Source organism: Odocoileus virginianus, chromosome 20 (genome assembly GCF_023699985.2).
Source record: "Odocoileus virginianus isolate 20LAN1187 ecotype Illinois chromosome 20, Ovbor_1.2, whole genome shotgun sequence".
In the NCBI taxonomy this organism is placed as follows: Eukaryota; Metazoa; Chordata; class Mammalia; order Artiodactyla; family Cervidae; genus Odocoileus; species Odocoileus virginianus.
The window spans coordinates 36,135,418-36,153,548 of record NC_069693.1 but is presented as its reverse complement, the minus strand read 5'-3'; the positions used below and the strand labels follow the sequence as shown (position 1 = coordinate 36,153,548).

Sequence of the window (18,131 nt, the reverse complement as noted above, 5' to 3'; positions counted from 1 at the left end):
GACCATCTGGTAATGGGATACTTTGCTGTGCAGACCTCCCAACAAAGACACCAAGATTAACCTTGAGTTTCTCAGTCAGGGTTAACGCTGCCATGCTGAAGAATGAGCTGCTGTCTCCTGTTTTGTCCTTCCAGCTTTCTTTTTCTCCCACCACCCCCATGAGTAGCCACGGCCGAGTTCTGTCCCTCCTGGTCGCCATGCTGCTTTCCTGCTGTGGGCTGGCAGTTGTCTGTTGCGTCACAGGCTACACCCATGGGATGCACACGTTGGCTTTCATGGCCGCAGAGGTAAGATAGGATGCAGGCGTCTGCTCTGGTTGTGTTCCGTGTGTTTTCAAAGAAGCTAGAGGGTGGTTGACAGATTATTTTTCATCCATGATGGATAGCTGGTCTTTCATTTTAACAAACATTTTTGGAGTTCCTTTGTTTTAGATTGGGTACTGGTACTGAATGCTTCTATGTGTGTTATTTCATGTAATCCTTGCTACAACCTAATAAAAAGTACAGTTGAACAACGTGTGAACTGTGTGGGTCCACTTATATGTGGATATTTTTCAGTAGGAAATACTACACGGTCCCTGGGTGGTTGAATCCACAGATGCAGAGGAACTGGATATGGAGGGCCGACTATAAATTATGCATTCCTCTGTTGCCCAAAGGGCCAGCTGTAATTATTTTTGCCAGCAGTTATACACAGTGCTTAATGTACACTGGGGATTGTTGTAAATACCTTACATGCCTGTTTATGAATGGAAAAATGGCATGGAAGCTGAGCTGCTAAAAGTTTCAAAGGGGTAAAATTAGCATAATCCAAGGTCTGTGACTTCAAAGTGGGAAAGGTTTCCTCCTTAAGAAGCAGTACTTGGTAACAATAGGGAAATACCCTGTAATTGGTTTGGAGGAGGAAATGTCAATTCACTCCAGTAATCCTGCCTGGGAAATCCTGTGGACAGAGGAGCCTGACCTGCTACAGTCTAGGGGATTGCAAAGAGTTGGACTTGACTTAGTGACTTAGTTACCACCTGTAATCAGTTAGTTTAGATAGGCCATAAATTAAGATTTTACAGAATAATACAATAAATATGGAAACTATATTCATTATTTTCAGAGAATAATCTGAGATATTCATGTATATTTAAAATGTACTTTTAAAAACCTTTCTGAAAATACCAATTTCTATTCAACAGAAATCAGATTTTTTGTATGTTCTTTCTTTTCATTGGCTATATTTGCTTTTTTTCTTCAGGCCAAAGGAAAAACACTTTTATGTTGTCCATAATTGCTATTAATGAACAATGAAATAATAGATATCTAGTATCACTGTCAATAGATGGCTAATATCAAAATTGTAAGTTTAAACTGCTAGTTGGGAATTTGTTAGAATAGGATTAAAATTTATTTTGCTTAATAGTGTTCATTTTGGAGTATAATGTAGTGTAAGTACACTGTTTTCCTTTTTTGTTTCTTGAGCTTTTAATTACTACTAGGCCAAACTTTGAAAAAGGTACACCTAAAAATAAAGATACTTAAAATAGGTCTATTGGGTCATAGTACATATTTTTATTTTAGCTCATTAAGTTTTTAAGATAAATTATCTTAAAATAGATTTAGTTATAGATTTGATATTTTGAACTAAATCATGTTTTTATAGTGTTTCTCTTCTGTGCAAAAGATTTCCTATTTGTAAATGAAAGTTTTCTAATCTCTAAAAATTTTATGTTTAATTCTCCTAGATTATGAGGAAGCTTTTCTTAGCATCAGTTTCTATAATACAAAATACCATGAAGGTCTTATCTTGTTACTGATTTCCTTCATTCAGTTTTCTTCTGTGGCAGTGAACAGGGTGCAGAAAGCATTATGCGGCAAGCAGGGACTCGTAGATTATTTAAGATAGTAGGGTCTAAACCTTACCTTGGGTATATGGTCACCAGGTATTCAGACAACCTCTTCGGGTTATCAATTATGGTGACTCAGTGCTGTACAAAATAGAAGTGATTGTCCAAACTCAGTGACCTCAAGATTGTGGAAGACATCCCCAGGAGCTGGACAGGTATAATTGGTTGTCACCTATTAACAGGAAAAGGCTCAATAAAAGTTGAGTTTCTAGATCATGAGAATATTCCATGGAAATTTGAAGCACATGAACTAAAATGGTTGGTAACTTGCTTTTTTTTTTCTTTCAGTTTTAATGAGATATACAGTCTGTATAAGTTTAAGGTGTACAGCATAATGATAATAATTTATGTGAAATGATTATTACCACAATAAGCATCCTCTTAATACCCCCAAAATGTTTTTTTCCCTGCGATGCAACTTTTTAGGATGTCCTCTCTTCAGAACTTTGAAGTATATGATACAGCACTATTGTATTGCCTATAGTCATGTTATACATTACATCCCCTGTACTTATTTACCTTATAACTGGTAGCTTGTGGCTACCATCCTCCAAGTCCCCCTCACCCTCCCAGCCACTGAACAACCTGCTTTTTAATTGAACTGAGAAATGTTTGTCTTTTATCATTTTGCAAAAGTTAATTTGGTCTGAGCAATCCTAAACTTGACTAAAAGGAAAAAAAAATCTCTTCTTTTTAAAATAGTCTCTTCTTGTGACAGTGAGGACTGCTCATGTGATTTTACGGTGAGTAGAAATTTGGGAGGGAGGTGATGGAGGTCTACTCATACAGATGATTTTAAAGTATAACATGTAAAAAATTTGTAAAAATATGACTCTACTGTATCCTATTTAAAACAAATTCAATTGTGACGGTAAATCATTAACATGATTCTTCTCTGTCCATGGCAGATATGTAATTCACCTCTGGGACCTCAACCATGAAGGGACATGGGAAGGAAAGGGGACATACGTCTATTACACAGATTTTGTCATGGAGCTCACTCTCTTGTCCTTGGACCTCATGCACCATATTCACATGTTGGTAAGTTTCCCAGAGGGAACTCCAACAGAGAGAGCTAAGTTTTTTAGAATCAGGAACTCTGTTTAGTACAGAGTTTAATAAGTGAAACATTTGTGGATGACCCACTTAAAAGACTATAAAAATGATGCAACTGTGCCCCTCCCCTTTTTTTTCTTTCTGGCTAATGGGTGTAAAACAGTGTGAAACAGCTTTGGTGCCCATCTCAAAAGGTGTTTGCTGTCCTCCGAGGAGGCTTAACTCACTCTGCTGACCAAGTCAGTAGATAATTCTTTCAGCATGGTATTAAGAGACTTCCTCTCCTCATAGATTCTGTGGCTTCTGATATTTAACAGTTACTTTGTAGGTGGTAAAGGGAACTCCCACAGTGTTAGCTGCTTCATGGATACATAAATGTACCATCTTTGTAATTAAAAGCAAAGTCTTTATTCTTAATTGCTCCTACTTTGTTGTTTGCATTTTACTTTGGTGTGCAAGAAGTCACCATGCTGAAAACCTGCTTCCCTGGTTAGCACTTCAGTGATCTCAGAATAGTGAGAACCAACATATTTGGTGGGCAGTTTGTTTATATAAAGTAGCGTTTAAAAATTTGGGAGTTAAATGTAGCACATTTCAAAGTGTACTTTTTTAAAATGACTTTGAAAACGTACTTTAAACCCCCCAACCCCCCCCCCAGACAAATGTCCAAAGTTAAGTGTTGACATTTGTTTGTGGTTACTGCTTCTTTCTTTATTCAAAGCCATATATTCATTGTGTATTGGGCATACAGCTTAGGTTTTTGTAGCTGTTGTATTATGTGCATCTTCCTATGCTAGCAACATTTCTTCTAAATCATTTTAATACCTTTAAGATAAAAATTCCACAACAGAGGTATGATGATTTAGTTGAAATACACAATACAGCACTGTTATAACTATAGTCATCATGTCATATGTTATATCCCCACTAAGTTTTTATCTTATAACTGGAAATTTGTACCTTTTGACCATTTTCCTTCTTTCAATTCCCCACCCCTAACCCTTGAACACTGTGCTCCCATAACAGAGTATTTTATTTTATTCAGTTGTTTGCCTATTCACATCTTTACATAATTTTTTGGTCACATATTAGTTTTTTTTAAATATGTTTTTCCTTTTTTCACTTAAAATGTTATTTACGCATATTATTAATCTTCAGAATGTTATATATAAAATAGAATATAATTATATATAATGAGTATATAATATTACATTATGTGAGTTCACAGTATAACTGTTCCCCTACTGGGCATTTGGTCTGTTTCCTGATTTTCTGTTTTATAATGTACATCATTGGGCATAAAGCTTTAAAATTTCTGATGAGTTCCTCAGAAAAGATGGCTGTTGATGGCATGACTAGGCCCAGGCGCATGGACAGTGTTCAGGGTCGTGAGAGAAGTATGTGCATTTGCTTCCCAAGTGACTGCTCCTGTCCACCTTTACCCACGATTCAGACCTTCTGTTGCTTGCCTCACCCTTAGTGCTAGCAAGTTCACGTTGACTTTTATTGTACATTTTATTCTCTCGCCCTCTCATCAAGTTATTTGGCAACATCTGGTTGTCCATGGCCAGCTTGGTCATCTTCATGCAGCTGCGTTACCTGTTTCATGAAGTACAGCGTCGCATCCGCCGGCACAAGAACTATTTGCGAGTGGTCGGAAACATGGAAGCCAGGTGAGTCAGCAGATTGATGCCACCCATGTTGACACATTTGAGATCTTTAATAATAACAGATTCTGGGTTATATCCCTGCTTTTTGCAGCTGTTAATGAAATGATGAAGAGTGCAGGCTCAGGAGTCAGGCTGCCTGGATGTGAAGCCCACTTAGTTACCGTGTGATTCTGGACAATTTACTTACCTCCCTGTGCCTGGGCTGCTTAAGCCTAGGGATAATAACAATACCTTCTTCCTGGAATGTTGGGTGGATTCAGTGGGATAATGAACATAATATACTTAGAACAGTACTGGGTAAATATTAGTTTCTTTTATTACATCGTTATTTTTATCAATATTATTAAATGGAAGTCTCCTTGGGCTTCTGCCCTTTTTATTCCTTACACATTCGTGCTTACATACACAAACAGACACACACACACACATTCTGTCTCTCACACTCTAACCTCACTGAGGTGTTCACTTGGCATCCTGAGGCTGAACCAAGCCTGAAAGGTGTGAGATTAACAGGCATCTTTTTTGTGTCCAGGGGAGCAGTTTGGCTCTCTGAGGTGTCTTAACTCCTCTAATCTGCCCAGAAATGTTCGCTCAAGTCATCATTAACAAGGGCCACTGTGTTATGACACAGTCGGTTTCTGTGTATAGGTGTCTTGCTCTTTGATGATCTCTGAAGAGCAGCACATGGTTGCATGGTTTTGGTGGGTGGAGCTTCTGTGTTAAACGTGACTCCGCTGTAACTGTGCTGTTGGAGGTGACGTCTGTGTGTAAGTGATGCTCAGTGTCTGCACGTGGGGCTGACGCAGACCCCTGCCAGCTGCACTCTGTGATGGTTCTCATTTTCTTTTCTCCTAGGTTTGCAGTGGCAACTCCAGAGGAGCTGGCTGTCAATAATGATGACTGCGCCATCTGCTGGGACTCCATGCAGGCTGCGAGGAAACTGCCCTGTGGACATCTTTTCCACAAGTAGGAGCTTTGCAGGGGGCCACGTGGGACTGGTGTTCTGTCCAGGCCACAAGGATGCTTCTTGTGCCGGGGCTTAAGACCAACCTTAGCTGAAGAGTGGGCGCGTTCCCTCAGACTGGCCGTGGTGCTGGTACTGAGTGGGGTGGGGGGGGCCTGGGAGCGTCTGCCTTATTTCTCAGCCTCTTCCCTACATGGCAGGATTGTTCCCCACTCACAGTGTGCCATCTCAATTTCTGGATGTGTTAGCTGTCTTCACATTCCTTCTCTGTAAACTCTGAGGTATAACACATAGGCCCTTAAGACTTAAAACAAAGGGGTGGAGGAATCCTTGCTTTCCAACAGCTTATTCCCTTTTCTCACCTTTATTGGGGTGAGAATGTTTATTTGTGCATTTCGTGCATGCCCAGAAGCAGCATAGAAACACACACCAGGGCAGTGTGATGGGATGGGGATCAGACCAGAGACAGTACGCAGCCCAGAACTGTGACTGTGTCATCAGGGATTACAGAACCTCCACGGCTGGACTAGATCTGTGTGCAGTGCAGGCTCTTCTGTCCCCTGCGAGTCCTTGTCTCTCGCTGTTGTAGTCCTCACCTCCTAATGTTATTCAGTTTTAGAGCTCTCATACGGACTGTGTCTGTTCAACCTAAATCCTAAACCATTCTGTTTGTAGATTGGATGTTTTTCATGTTGATAGACCTTGAGGTATCTCTTGACCTTTTGTATCTGTGGTCAGTCTTGCATATTGAGGAAGTTATAATCTTTACATCTTTAATCTTCCTTTCTTTATTTTGTATTCCCAAATAGTTTTTCTTCTCCTCTTTAGCATTAGAAAGACTTTGGAGCTGGAGTATCAGTAACTCAACAAATTTATTGATTTTTTTTTTTTTTTTAAATGTGCTGGCTGCTGAAATGTTTTCTGGGAAATAACGTTAAAATGACAGAGGTGGTCTTTGTTTCACAAAGTGTTCAGCCTAATGGAGGAGACAGACATGAATTAAGCAGGAGTGTTTATGAGCATGTAAGGATAAATTGAGACAAGTGCTCTAAAGAAAAGGAATATGGTCCTTGAGAGCTTGTAACAGAGGAATCTGACACCTGGAGAAGGTGACTCCTGACAGTGAGTAGGCGTGAAGGCATCAAAAGAAGGGATCAGGTGGAGGAGCCTTTGAGGCAGAGGGAACGTTACTGAAGCAAAAGGGAGTCTGGTGTATCCAAGGAATGAAAGAGAACCCGTGTGGCAGGAGTTCAGGATGTCAGAGGGTCGAGTGGTGTTTGCTGAGGCAGAAGACACGGGCCTGAGTCACCTTGCAGGGAACTGAGGGCCGTGGAAGGTTTTAAAGTAGGGGTTCGGGATCAGATATGCAGCTGGGAGAGATCGGGGAGGCTAGTTAGTAAGGGCTGCAGGGGTTAGGATGGGCGCCGAGAGGCGTGTGGGCTAGAGCAGTGGGAGAGGAGCAGGAGAGGGGTGGACAGGTGTAAGAAGAAATAGGAGGCACATGCTGCTAGACTGGCTGTGAGAGAGGAACGTAAGGTGTCGAGGATTCTTCTAGTTTTGCAGCTGAGCGACTGGATGGATGGTGGTGCTGATTACTGAGGTTGGAAGACCAGAGACACGCATTTCTCAAAAACTGTCAGATAGTTCCTAAGGAGCTTGGAGAAAGTTTGGAAGAATAGCTCAAAAGAGTATATTTCACTCCAGAAGAAATGTTTTCAAGCATTTGGTTAGATTCATTTTAGGATTTAGTTTTTTTAACTGAGGCAAAATTCATAGAGTACACAATCAGCCATCCTAAAGTATGCGATTCGGTGGCATTTGGTGCACTCACAGTGTGGTTCAGCAGCACTCTCCTGAGTTTCAGAACTTGTCCCTCACCCAGAATAGCCCCTCATGTCCGTTGCAGTGAGTCACTCCCCATTCCTTCCTCTCCACATGACCTGGCAGCCGGTAATCCGCTCCCTGTCTCTGTGGGTTTGCCTTTTCTGGAAAGTCCATATGAAAGGAAGCATACAATATGTGACTTCTTGTGACTGCCTTCTTTTACTAAGCATGAAATTTTCAAAGTCATCCAAGTTGTAGCATATTTCAGTACGTCATTCCTTGTTATGACTGAGTTAAACATTTTTTATAACAATTGAACAATCTGTTTATCCATTCTTCTGTTGATGGACCCTCCATTCTTCCACTTTTTAGCTATTCCAAATGATGCTGCTATTAATATAAACATTTGTGAACAGGTATCTGTATCTGTTGGTGTACATGTTTTTAATTCTTTTCAGTATATACTTCAGGAGTGAAATTGCTGAGTCATAGGGCAATTCTATGTTTAACTTCTTGAAGAACCACCAGATTTTCCCACAGCAGCTGCAACATTTTACATCCTATCAGCAATGTATGAGGGTTCCAGTTTCTTCAGATCCTCAACAATATTTACTGTTTTTTGTTTTTTCTTATTATAGCCATTTTGGTTGATAAGAAGTGTTATCTCATTATGGTGGGTTTTTTTTTTTTTTAATGATAGTTCTCAAATGTGATGTTTTTGTTGTGGTAAAAAATGTATGAAGTGAAAAGTGTTAGTTGCTCAGTTGTGTCCAACTCTTTGTGACCTCATGGACTATAGCCCACCAGGCTCCTCTGTCCGTGGAATTCTCCAGGTAAGAATCCTGGAGTGGGTAGCCATTCCCTTCTCCAGGGGATCTTCCTGACCTAGAGATTGAACCCAGGTCTCTTGCATTGCAGGCAGATACTTTACTGTCTGAGCCACCAGGGGAACCCTTGAAAATGTTTACATAACATAAATTTTACCGTTTAACCATTTTTAAGTGTACCAGTTCAGTGACATTGAGTACATTCACATTGTCGGGCAACCTTTACCACCATCCATCTCCAAAACATTTTCATCTTCCCAGACTGACACGCTATACTCATCAAACAATAACTCCATAGTCTCCCCTTCTCCTCAGTCCTTGGCAACTACCTTTCTGTTTTCTCAACTCTCACACAATAGCACATTGTACAATATTTGTCCTTTTATGTCTGGCTTTTTTCACTTAGCATAATGTCTTCAAGGTTCATCCATGTTGTAACATGTGTCAGAATTTCATTCCTTTCTAAAGCTGAAAAATATTCCATTGTGTGAATGTATCACATTGTGTTTATCCATTCGTCTGTCAACAGACATTTAGGTGGTTTCCGCCTTCTCAGGTTATCATGAATAATGCTGCTGCAAACATGGGGGTACAAATTTCTTTTCAAGACCCTGCTTTCAGTTCTTTAGGGTATATACCCAGAGGTGGAATTACTGGATCATGTGATAATTCTGTTTTTGAGGAACTGTCATACTGTTTTCTATAGCTAGTATACCTGTTACATTTTACATTAGATAATAGCCATCTTAAAGGTTGTAAAGTGGTTTCTCATTGTGGTTTGATTTGCATTTCATTTCATTATTAACCAATGATGCTGATCATTGTTTCACATGCTTGTTGGTGCATTTGTGCATTCTCTTTGGAGACTGTCTGTTGAAGTCAGATTATCCTATCTTATTTGGGTTGTTTTTCTTTCTGTTGATGAGTTGTAAGAGTTCTTCATGTATTCTGAATACTGAACCCTTAACAGATGTATGATTTGCAAATACTTTCTCCCATTTGGTAGCTTGTCTTCTCACTTTCTTGGTAATATCCTCTGATGTATACCTTTTAAGTTTCTAATGAAATCCAATTTACCCATTCTTTCTTTTGTAGCTCATATTTTGAGTGTCAGATCTAAGAATCCATTGCCAAATCTGAGTTCATGATAGTTTTTTTCTAGTAGTTTTATGGTTTTATCCCTTACATTTAGGTCACTGATCCATTTGAGCTGGAAGTATGAAGTAAAATTAGATTTGCTTATGAAAAGTGTGTCACCTGTAGCATTGTTGGAAGGCAAGGATTTTACATACTTTTTGAGCCCCACACAAGGCTGGTGTAACTAGAAGTGTGATTTAAGGGTGTTGATTAAAGGAGCATGAACTTTTAAAAATATCATTTATTTGGCTAATAATTGCATGATCACAAACAGGAGTTATAGGTACTTTATTATTTCTAAATTTGAGAGCATTGAACTTCCACATTCATTATTTTGGAACATTACTGTCATACACTCTTCTGGCAGAGAGATAGTAAGCTGGAAAATAAGAGCTTTGAAGTCATGATTTTGATGAGAAGGCCAAGGTTTTGACCATGTTAGTGGGTAGCTAAAGTAGAGTGAGAGAACAGATCATTGGAGTGAGGGTTCAAAGACTTGGGAGGCAAGGGTGTTGGATTGGAAGTTAGTCAGATTGAGCTGGAGAGGAAAATGGTGAGCTGTATGAGGAAGTCTTACTGAAAAAGGGTCATGCCTGGGAACTTGTGGATGACCGTGTACACTAACGAATTGATGTTCAGGGCAGGATGCACCAGAAGTACACTAGGGTGAAGCAGGGCGACAGGCAGTGTCAGCAAGTGTTTCTCAACGTTTAAATCTTGCTAATGGTGAATAGAAAGTAAAATTACAACTCACTGATACATTCAGAGTACTTCTGGTGAATTCTCGCAAAATATGCTAAGAATATCTTATTTTGGACTTTTTGGTAGCTCCTGTCTTCGTTCCTGGCTAGAACAAGACACCTCCTGCCCCACATGCAGGATGTCTCTTAACATTGCTGACAATAATCGTGTCCGGGAAGACCATCCAGGAGAGAACCTGGATGAGAATTTGGTTCCTGTGGCGGCAGCCGAAGGCAGACCTCGCTTAAACCAACACAATCACTTCTTCCACTTTGACGGTTAGTTGGTTTCAACCTCTAAAACCACCTGCAGGGTGTTCTCCTCTTAGGGGAACTGTTTTCATTATAACTTGTCCTGGATGGGCTAGTTTAATAATTTCAGTTTGAACTGACAATGTTCAGTAAGTATGGATAACACTGAGGAGTTAGTCTATACTAGGCACTTTGCTAGATTCTATGTGAATTGGGGGAGGAAGAGGGTGCAAGGAGGTGAAAGTAGTTACAGTTGAATCAGCCATGCCTGCAGGAGTGAGCTTAATCACTTTAATAGTCAACTGTTGCTAACAACTTATTACATTGGTATAATACTTAAGCATATAATGAAGGGTCACTGAATAGTCACTCCAGTGAGTACTAGAAGGAGAATCAGAGCTGGAACCCTCTTGCTTTGTCCATGAGATATGAATGTTCAGCCTTCCAGAATGTTGGAAAGAGTTGTATTCATTATAAAACAACACTTAAAATTCTAAGATCATGGGTACCATATCAGTAACTGGTTTCTCATCCCTTAATTCACATTACATTGGATCATTGCTGATTTTCATCAGTTTCAATACCACTAAATGCTGAGTTCATATTTCCTACTCTAAAGTAGGTGTCCCTAGATTATTTGTTTAGGAGGAATGTTCTTCCTGTCTCTGATTTGAGTTTCCAAGGGTGGGACACAGCTGGAGTGGCAACACGTTGAAACCCCTGATAGGAAGGACCAGAGGAGCGGAGTCCACTCTGAGAAGAGGGGAACGTGACCGCCTGGCTGGCTGAGCAGGTGTAGAGGGGCCGCTTTGTGGCTGCTAATTAAGACCTCTTCCTCATCAGACTTCTGAAATAGACAAGCGGGTCTTTGACATAGGTTCTGGCTATGTAAGCTATTTCTTATGAGTTATTACTGAAAACCTAGTCCAAATTGATAAAGGCAACTTTATTTCTCTTTAGTAAGTACATGAAATAGGTATCCAGTTTTTTCTTGGGCACAAACTGTCCAGGCAAGACTTTTGAGTGGCCCTTGAGCTTGTTTGACATTGCGGGCCTCAGTGCTCCTTTGTGAAGGAGAGGAAAATCCTCCTTAAATGTGTGGCTTGACGTGGGGCTGTTTTAGTGCCGACGCCCATGATCGCGTAGCTTAGGACCCCCTTCCTTAGGGCCATGGCAGCAGCGGCAGGCTTCTTGGTACCCTTAGTCCAGCAGCCTGTGTTGTAGTGCTGTTGGAGAAGCATTTTGAATGAGAAAAATAAAGTCTTTAAACCAGATTATTAAGTAGAAACTACTTCATGAAAATGTCTCCGGGTGAGTAGTGTTTATGAGTAGTGCGAAGAGAAGAATGAAAGGTCAGCTCCTGTAGCAGCTTTGCAGCCCAAACACCTTCCTGACTGTGCAGGCTGTGGGAGGGATGGCGTCTGTGTGGGTCCAAGGCCGCTGGAGTGCGGGCCAGCCCAGCAGAGAAGTGTCTTGGAACCTGACTGTGTGGCTTCAGGTCCTGGCCACTGTAACTAAGTGCTGGATCTTGGACAAGTTACCCAACTTCTGAGTGCCTTGGGGACCAACAGGAGCACTGGAGTCAAATCCCTGAGAAGAGTAAAACAGGAATAATAATAATAAACGCAGGAGGGGTTTTAGTGAGAATTGACACTTGGTCAGAGGCCTGGTGTAAAGGAAGCCCTGGCTAGTAGTGACACTCACGTGGTAGCTAACATGAGGAGGGAGGCCTCTCAAACCTGTGCTGGACTCTCGTTTGTTTCAGGGTCCCGGATCGCGAGTTGGCTGCCGAGTTTCTCAGTCGAAGTGATGCACACCACCAACATTCTAGGCATTACGCAGGCAAGCAACTCCCAGCTCAATGCAATGGTAAGAAGCGCTCACTGCTTTCAGAAGGAGCTTATTAATCAGGAGGGAAGGAGAAGCTGGAGAGCGTGTGCCACGTGCGTGACCCAGCTGGACTCACTCTGCTCTGGCGAAACGACGGGGTTTTCAGGGGCATCGTATTCATCGGGACCACTTCAATTCCTGTGCAGGGAGGGAATGGAAGCACAGATGTAGGGGGGAGAGTGGGACGAACGGGGAAAGTAGCACCAACGTGTACACTGGGAGGTGTGAGGTGGAGAGCGGGTGAGAAGTGGAGAGGTGGGGTGGGAGGGGCGGAAGGAGGCTAGGGAAGGAGGGTGTGTGTATAACTGTGGCTGATTTGCATGGTTGTATGGCAGAAACCAACGTAACGTTGTAAAAACTTTGAAACAAAATTTAAATAATTACCAAGAAAAAAAAATTGAAACTGGCTTAGATGCGAGCTTTCATTTTACTGATGTGGCAGATATGTAACCTTTTCCGAGCTCTACTAGGGTCACTCTTGTGATCTTCCCTATTCTTGGGGCTTCTCTTGATTTTCACCAAAAGTATCTGGGGAGCTACTGACTTGAGTGAATGATCTGATTTTTGTTAAAAATTGTAGTAGGCCTACCAAGTGTGTTGTTTTGACTCCCATCTCCTCCCTTTCCAAAATAAATGAGTATACATTCACACGCACCCTTATACGTACATATATGGCTGTGGACGTAAGTGTGTGTGTTTATACACGCAAACACATACACTGTGAGATGTTGAGGCATACTCTTGGCTCATTCAAGGATATTGTCCAAATACTTCAAGATTCTGTGTATTTTCTAAAGCTTTGTCATCTGATCTTCACTGACTCGCCACTGTTGAAATGTAGTGTTCATTATGATGATAAATGCAAGAGTCTTAAAAATGTAAACTGTGTTATTCCTGCCTGAATAGGGCCTCTGGTTGACATGGGCAGGCCTGGCCAGTACTTGGTTCATTTGTTTGTCCATTAATTTATCTTAGTGTATTTATTCAACAAATGTGTAGTGAAAGCCTGTTCCCAAGACAGGCTCTGTGCCGTGTCAACAAATTGCGTAGCACCTGGAGTGTCAACAGGGTGGACAGGAGTCCTCTCGAGAAGTGTGAGTTCTTTGTGGGGGGAGAGAGGGAGACTGACTGTAAACACAAACAGACAAGGTCATTCCAATGGGGATGAGGGCTCTGGAGGCTGTAGGGCAGGTAATGTGGCGTGGTGAGTACAGACTGTTGTAGAAGAGACATTCAGAGAAGACTCAAGAGGTGATATTTAAGCTGAGACAGGAAGGGTGAAAAGGAGGTGGTGGAAACAGTAGGTGCAATGGCCATGAGGTGAAAATGTTCTGGAAACTAAGGGAAGTGATTGTGGTTGGAGCGTGTGAGTTGAAACCAAGACTGTGACATGATCGAGGCTGCAGAGTAGGTCACGGGGGGATGTGTAGGCCACGGTCCAGTTTGGATTCTGTAATGAAAGTGTTAGTGGGCCATGTGGGGCTTTTTTTTTTCTCCTCCCCCAGGTGACTGTGACTGACAGGACCGTTAGCAGAGAATAATTTACTTCTGAGAGAATGACATTTACAGGGGCGGAAATGGAACCAGCACGACCAGTTAGGAGGCTGTTGCAATAGTTCAGGCAAAAAAGGATGGCGGCTTGGACCAGGGTGTTGGTAATAAAGGTGAAAAGAAATGGCAGACTGAAGGCTTTTTGAAGATGAGCTGATAGGACTTGACGGTGCTTTTGGTTTGGATGTAGGGTAGTGGGGTGAGCGGAGTGTTGGTTTTCAGTTAAGCAGTTGAGCAGACACTGGTACCAGGTATTGAGATGGGCAGGACTGAGGGAGGAGCAGATGGAGGACGGGACCTCGGCCCTCTGTTTGGCCGGGGATGTTAGGGTGTCCATGAGGCAGCCAAGGAGAGGTGTCATGCAGACAGTTGTGGACTTCGAGAAGGAGATCCAGCTGGAGAGAGACGTTTGGGAGCTTTAAGTCGTAGGGGACTGGATCTCTTCAGGGGAAAGAAGGTGGCTCATGAAGAGAAGAGGGCTCAGGACTGAGGTCTGGCAGAGAGAGAGGAGCCATGATTGAGACGGAAGGAAACCCCAGGAGAAGAGGCAGGTCAGATGTGTGGTAATTCTTAGCAGATGAAGTCAGAGAAGTGCATCTCGAGTGTGGCAGAGTGGAGGTGGTTATCAGCTGAAGAGGAACAAGCCGTTTCCATGGCTTGAGGGGTTGAATGCTAGATTGTTGGATTGGAAATTGAGTGGGAGCTGAAGACAGTCAGTAGCTGGCAGTGTGTTACAAGATGGCGCAAAGAAGTAAGGTGGTAGCTTAATAGGGGTGTGCCATCAGAGGAGTTTTTATTGATTTTTTTTTTTTTTAATTTTTGAGCAGGCCATTGATCCACAAATTTCAGAACCTGTAGGGAATTTCTCTGGTGGTTCAGCGGTTAAGACTCCATGCTTCCACTTCCGCTGCAAGGGGCGTAGGTTCCATCCCTGGTCAGTGAAATAAGATTCCACATGCTTTGAGCCATGACCAAAAAACCCCCAAAATCAAAAAAAAAAAACCTATAGAGTATCTGGTGAAGTCACACTCCTGTCCTTGCCTCCATCTGCCCAGACTCCCTCCTCTCACGGAATAATGATTTTGGTTAGTTTTTTCTGTGTTGTGAACTTCCACAGTGTTGACATACACACAGAAGCGAGTGCTAAGTATGTATTCTTTTTCTTTTCCCCATGGGTCATCTTTTTCCCCCTACTTTTTGTTGTTTGTTGTTCAGCTGCTCAGTCGTGTCTGACTCTTTGCAACCCCATGAACTGCAGCACACCAGGCTTCCCTGTTCTTCACTATCTCCTGGAGTTTGCTCAAACTCATATCCAGTGAGTCAGTGATGCCATCCCACCGTCTCATCCTCTGTTGCCCCCTTCTCATGCCCTCAATCTTTCCCAACATCAGAGTCTTTTCCAGTGAGTCACATACTGTACACTTAACCATTTTTAAGTGTACAATTCAATGATATTAAGTATATTTATGTTTTTATGCAACTCTTACCACCATCCATTTCCAGAACTCTTCATCTTGCAAAACTGAAGCCCCAAACCCAATAAGCAGTAACTCCCCATTCCCTCCTTCCTAGCCACTGCAACCACCATTCTCCTTTCTTTCTCTATGAATTTGACTACTTTAGGGACCTCATATAAGCAGAATCATAAAATTTTTTGTGTGTGTGACTGGCGTATTTTACTAAGCTTAATGTTCCCAAGGTTCAGCTGTGATGTGTCAGAGTTTCCTTCCTTCTTAAGGTTAAATAAATATCCCTTTGTATGGATAGACCACATTTGGCTTATCCATTCATCTGTCAGTGGACACTTGAGTTGCTTCCATGTTTTAGCTATTGTGAGTAATGGGACTATGAATATGGGTGTACAAATATCTCTTTGAGACCCTGCTTTTAATTCTTTTCTGTACCCAAGAGTCTTTTTAAAAAGATTCTAACGCATGCTTGGTATGCAGATAGGAGTGATCACTAGAAGGGGAGAGATTGATGGTACAGGACAAAGTTAACTGAAGGTGCAGTTCTTGAGGTGGAGGGTGGGCTGGGTGCCAGAGCCGGGAGAGACGCATTCACCTTGGTTGGGGGAGGGATGAACATGGCTACAGGCGTGTCATTTTGAGGCAGTTTTTTAAAAAGGCATGGCTCATAGTAACCATTTAGGTAGAAGCAACCTACGTGTCCATAAGCGATGAATGGATTATGGAAATGGTCTGTTCACACAATGGGAGCATGATTCAGCCAACCAAAAAACTTTGAGGATATTGTGCTAAGTGAAATCAGCTAGTTACAAAAAAAGACAAATACTGTGTGATTCCACTCACATGAGGTATCTAAATTACTGAGACTCTTGGAAGTAGAATGGCTGCCTGGGGAAGGGGGAAGTGGGGCGTTGCTGTTCCGTGGGTGTTGTGGTTTTGCCAAGATGACGGTATTCTGGGGATGTCTTGCACAGCAGTGTGTGTGTAGTTAACACTGCTGTATACTTAGAAATGGTTAAGATGGGTGATTGTATATGATTTTGACATTAAAAAAAAAAAAAGACCAGGTTTCCTGCTGGCTTCTGCTGTCTCAGTGAAGCACTCAGCCAGGTCATCAGCAGAGAGAGAGAGAGAGACGTCGTGAGGGCAGATGGCCTGGGAATGTGGCCGCCCCGATGCTCTGCGTGGGTACTTTAGGCTCAGTCAGCTGTTGAAGCTCTTCAGGCAGATCACCTCACCTGCCCCCTTAAAAAAGTCAGAATCCGTGGGCGTATAAACCTCCCAGGAATGAGAATTACCTTGGAATTGATGTGTTTAGAATTCTAAACAGATCCTGGTGTTCTTCCTCCCCATCCACAGTGGATTGGAATAGCCTATTTTTAGCACAACTAATTTACTGGCACAATATATTTTTTATAAAGATCTAATATATAATTTGCTGGGTTTTCTGGGAGAAATGCTTTGGACTTGCTTTATTTGGGAAACAAAGGGGGCACTGTTTATGAATAGAGAAGAATGTTATTTGATTATCCAGGTTGTTGTGAACCATTGCCCAGTTAGCTTTGACTTGACCTGGGTTTTGAAAGATGATCAACTCATGTTCATAGAAACAACACAGGGATCCCAGGACCGCAGAGCACCAGGTCCTTCTGTGCTACACACATGTCTTTCCCTCTCTGCTCTAACAATGACCCCAAGCAAAGCTTTAAGCAGGTTTCACCCTGGTCTTTCCTTTCTCGGACTGATGTTGAGACACATTGCCCCTCTTTCGACAGTTACAACAACATGGTCCTCTTCCAACAGTAAACTTTCTTGTGCCCCCAAAGCAGTTATATTTTTCCTCCTCATTTTTTCTTTTGATGATTGGGACTTTTTCCACATAAAAAACCATGAATATAAGTATTTATAAAATAAATATACATGCATGAGAAAAACATCTGGAGCTGCTCAAATGAAAGTGTGAGGTGGTGGCGTGTGAGATCTCTGCCTGCTCCCCTCTGTACATTTGACCACCTAGAGCCCTGATGGCCTCCGTGATATTTCTAGAGTACAGTTAAACTTCAGCTCTGGAGCAGTATTAGCAATTACATTCTTTAGAATCTCCCCCCCACCCCCTGGCCAAAGTGTGACTTACGTACAGTAAGTTCAGTGTTTTTAGTAACTACCTCTATGAGTTTTGTCAGACCCATTCAGTAGTGTAACCGGCACCATAATGAAAACCCAGGGCAGCTCCGTTCCCCCTCCCTCAGATTCCGTTGTGCCCTTTGCAATCACTTCTGCTTCCACCCCCTGCCTCTCGGAACCACCTATTGGTTTTCTACCCTTATAATTTTGCTTATTCTGGAATGTCACATAAATGGAATCCTTAGACTGTGAAGAATCTGCCTGCAATGTGGGAGACCCAGGTTCGATCCCTGGGTTGGGAAGATCCTCTGGAGAAGGGAATGGCAACCCATTCCAGTATTCTTGCCTGGAGAATGCCAGGAAAACAGGAGCCTGACAGGCTAGACTCTGTGGGGTCGCAAAGAGTCAGACATGACTGAGCAACTAGCACTGTTACCGTTTTATAGTACATAGCCTTTTGAGTGGAATATTCACACAACACATTTGAATTTCATCTGTTGTTCCTTCTAGGAATATATAACTTTAAGGAGAATATGTTTGTATACCTGTTACTGAGCTTATTTATTTATTTATTTTTTGGTGCCAAAACCCAGGATTGAATAAAATGAATACTTTTTAAAGCTAGAATATTCTAATTCAGTCTGCCTCAGGATCATATTTCTATGCTTTTTTTATTTGGAGTTGATGCCGTCACCAAGGTTTCCCTTTGGCCTTCTGGAGAACTACTGAGTGT

General features: G+C 42.1%; 1 protein-coding gene across 1 annotated transcript in view; it reads left to right on the top strand.

Moving 5' to 3' along the window:
* AMFR (autocrine motility factor receptor) overlaps positions 1-18,131 on the top strand; it is a 40,307-nt gene that overhangs the window by 14,413 nt on the left and 7,763 nt on the right. The window contains exons 4-10 of the mRNA XM_070451271.1: positions 135-287; positions 2,597-2,637; positions 2,803-2,935; positions 4,490-4,623; positions 5,476-5,586; positions 10,201-10,391; positions 12,130-12,233. Of these exons, the coding sequence (XP_070307372.1) occupies positions 135-287; positions 2,597-2,637; positions 2,803-2,935; positions 4,490-4,623; positions 5,476-5,586; positions 10,201-10,391; positions 12,130-12,233 (867 nt within the window). The remainder of the gene's footprint in view (positions 1-134; positions 288-2,596; positions 2,638-2,802; positions 2,936-4,489; positions 4,624-5,475; positions 5,587-10,200; positions 10,392-12,129; positions 12,234-18,131) is intronic.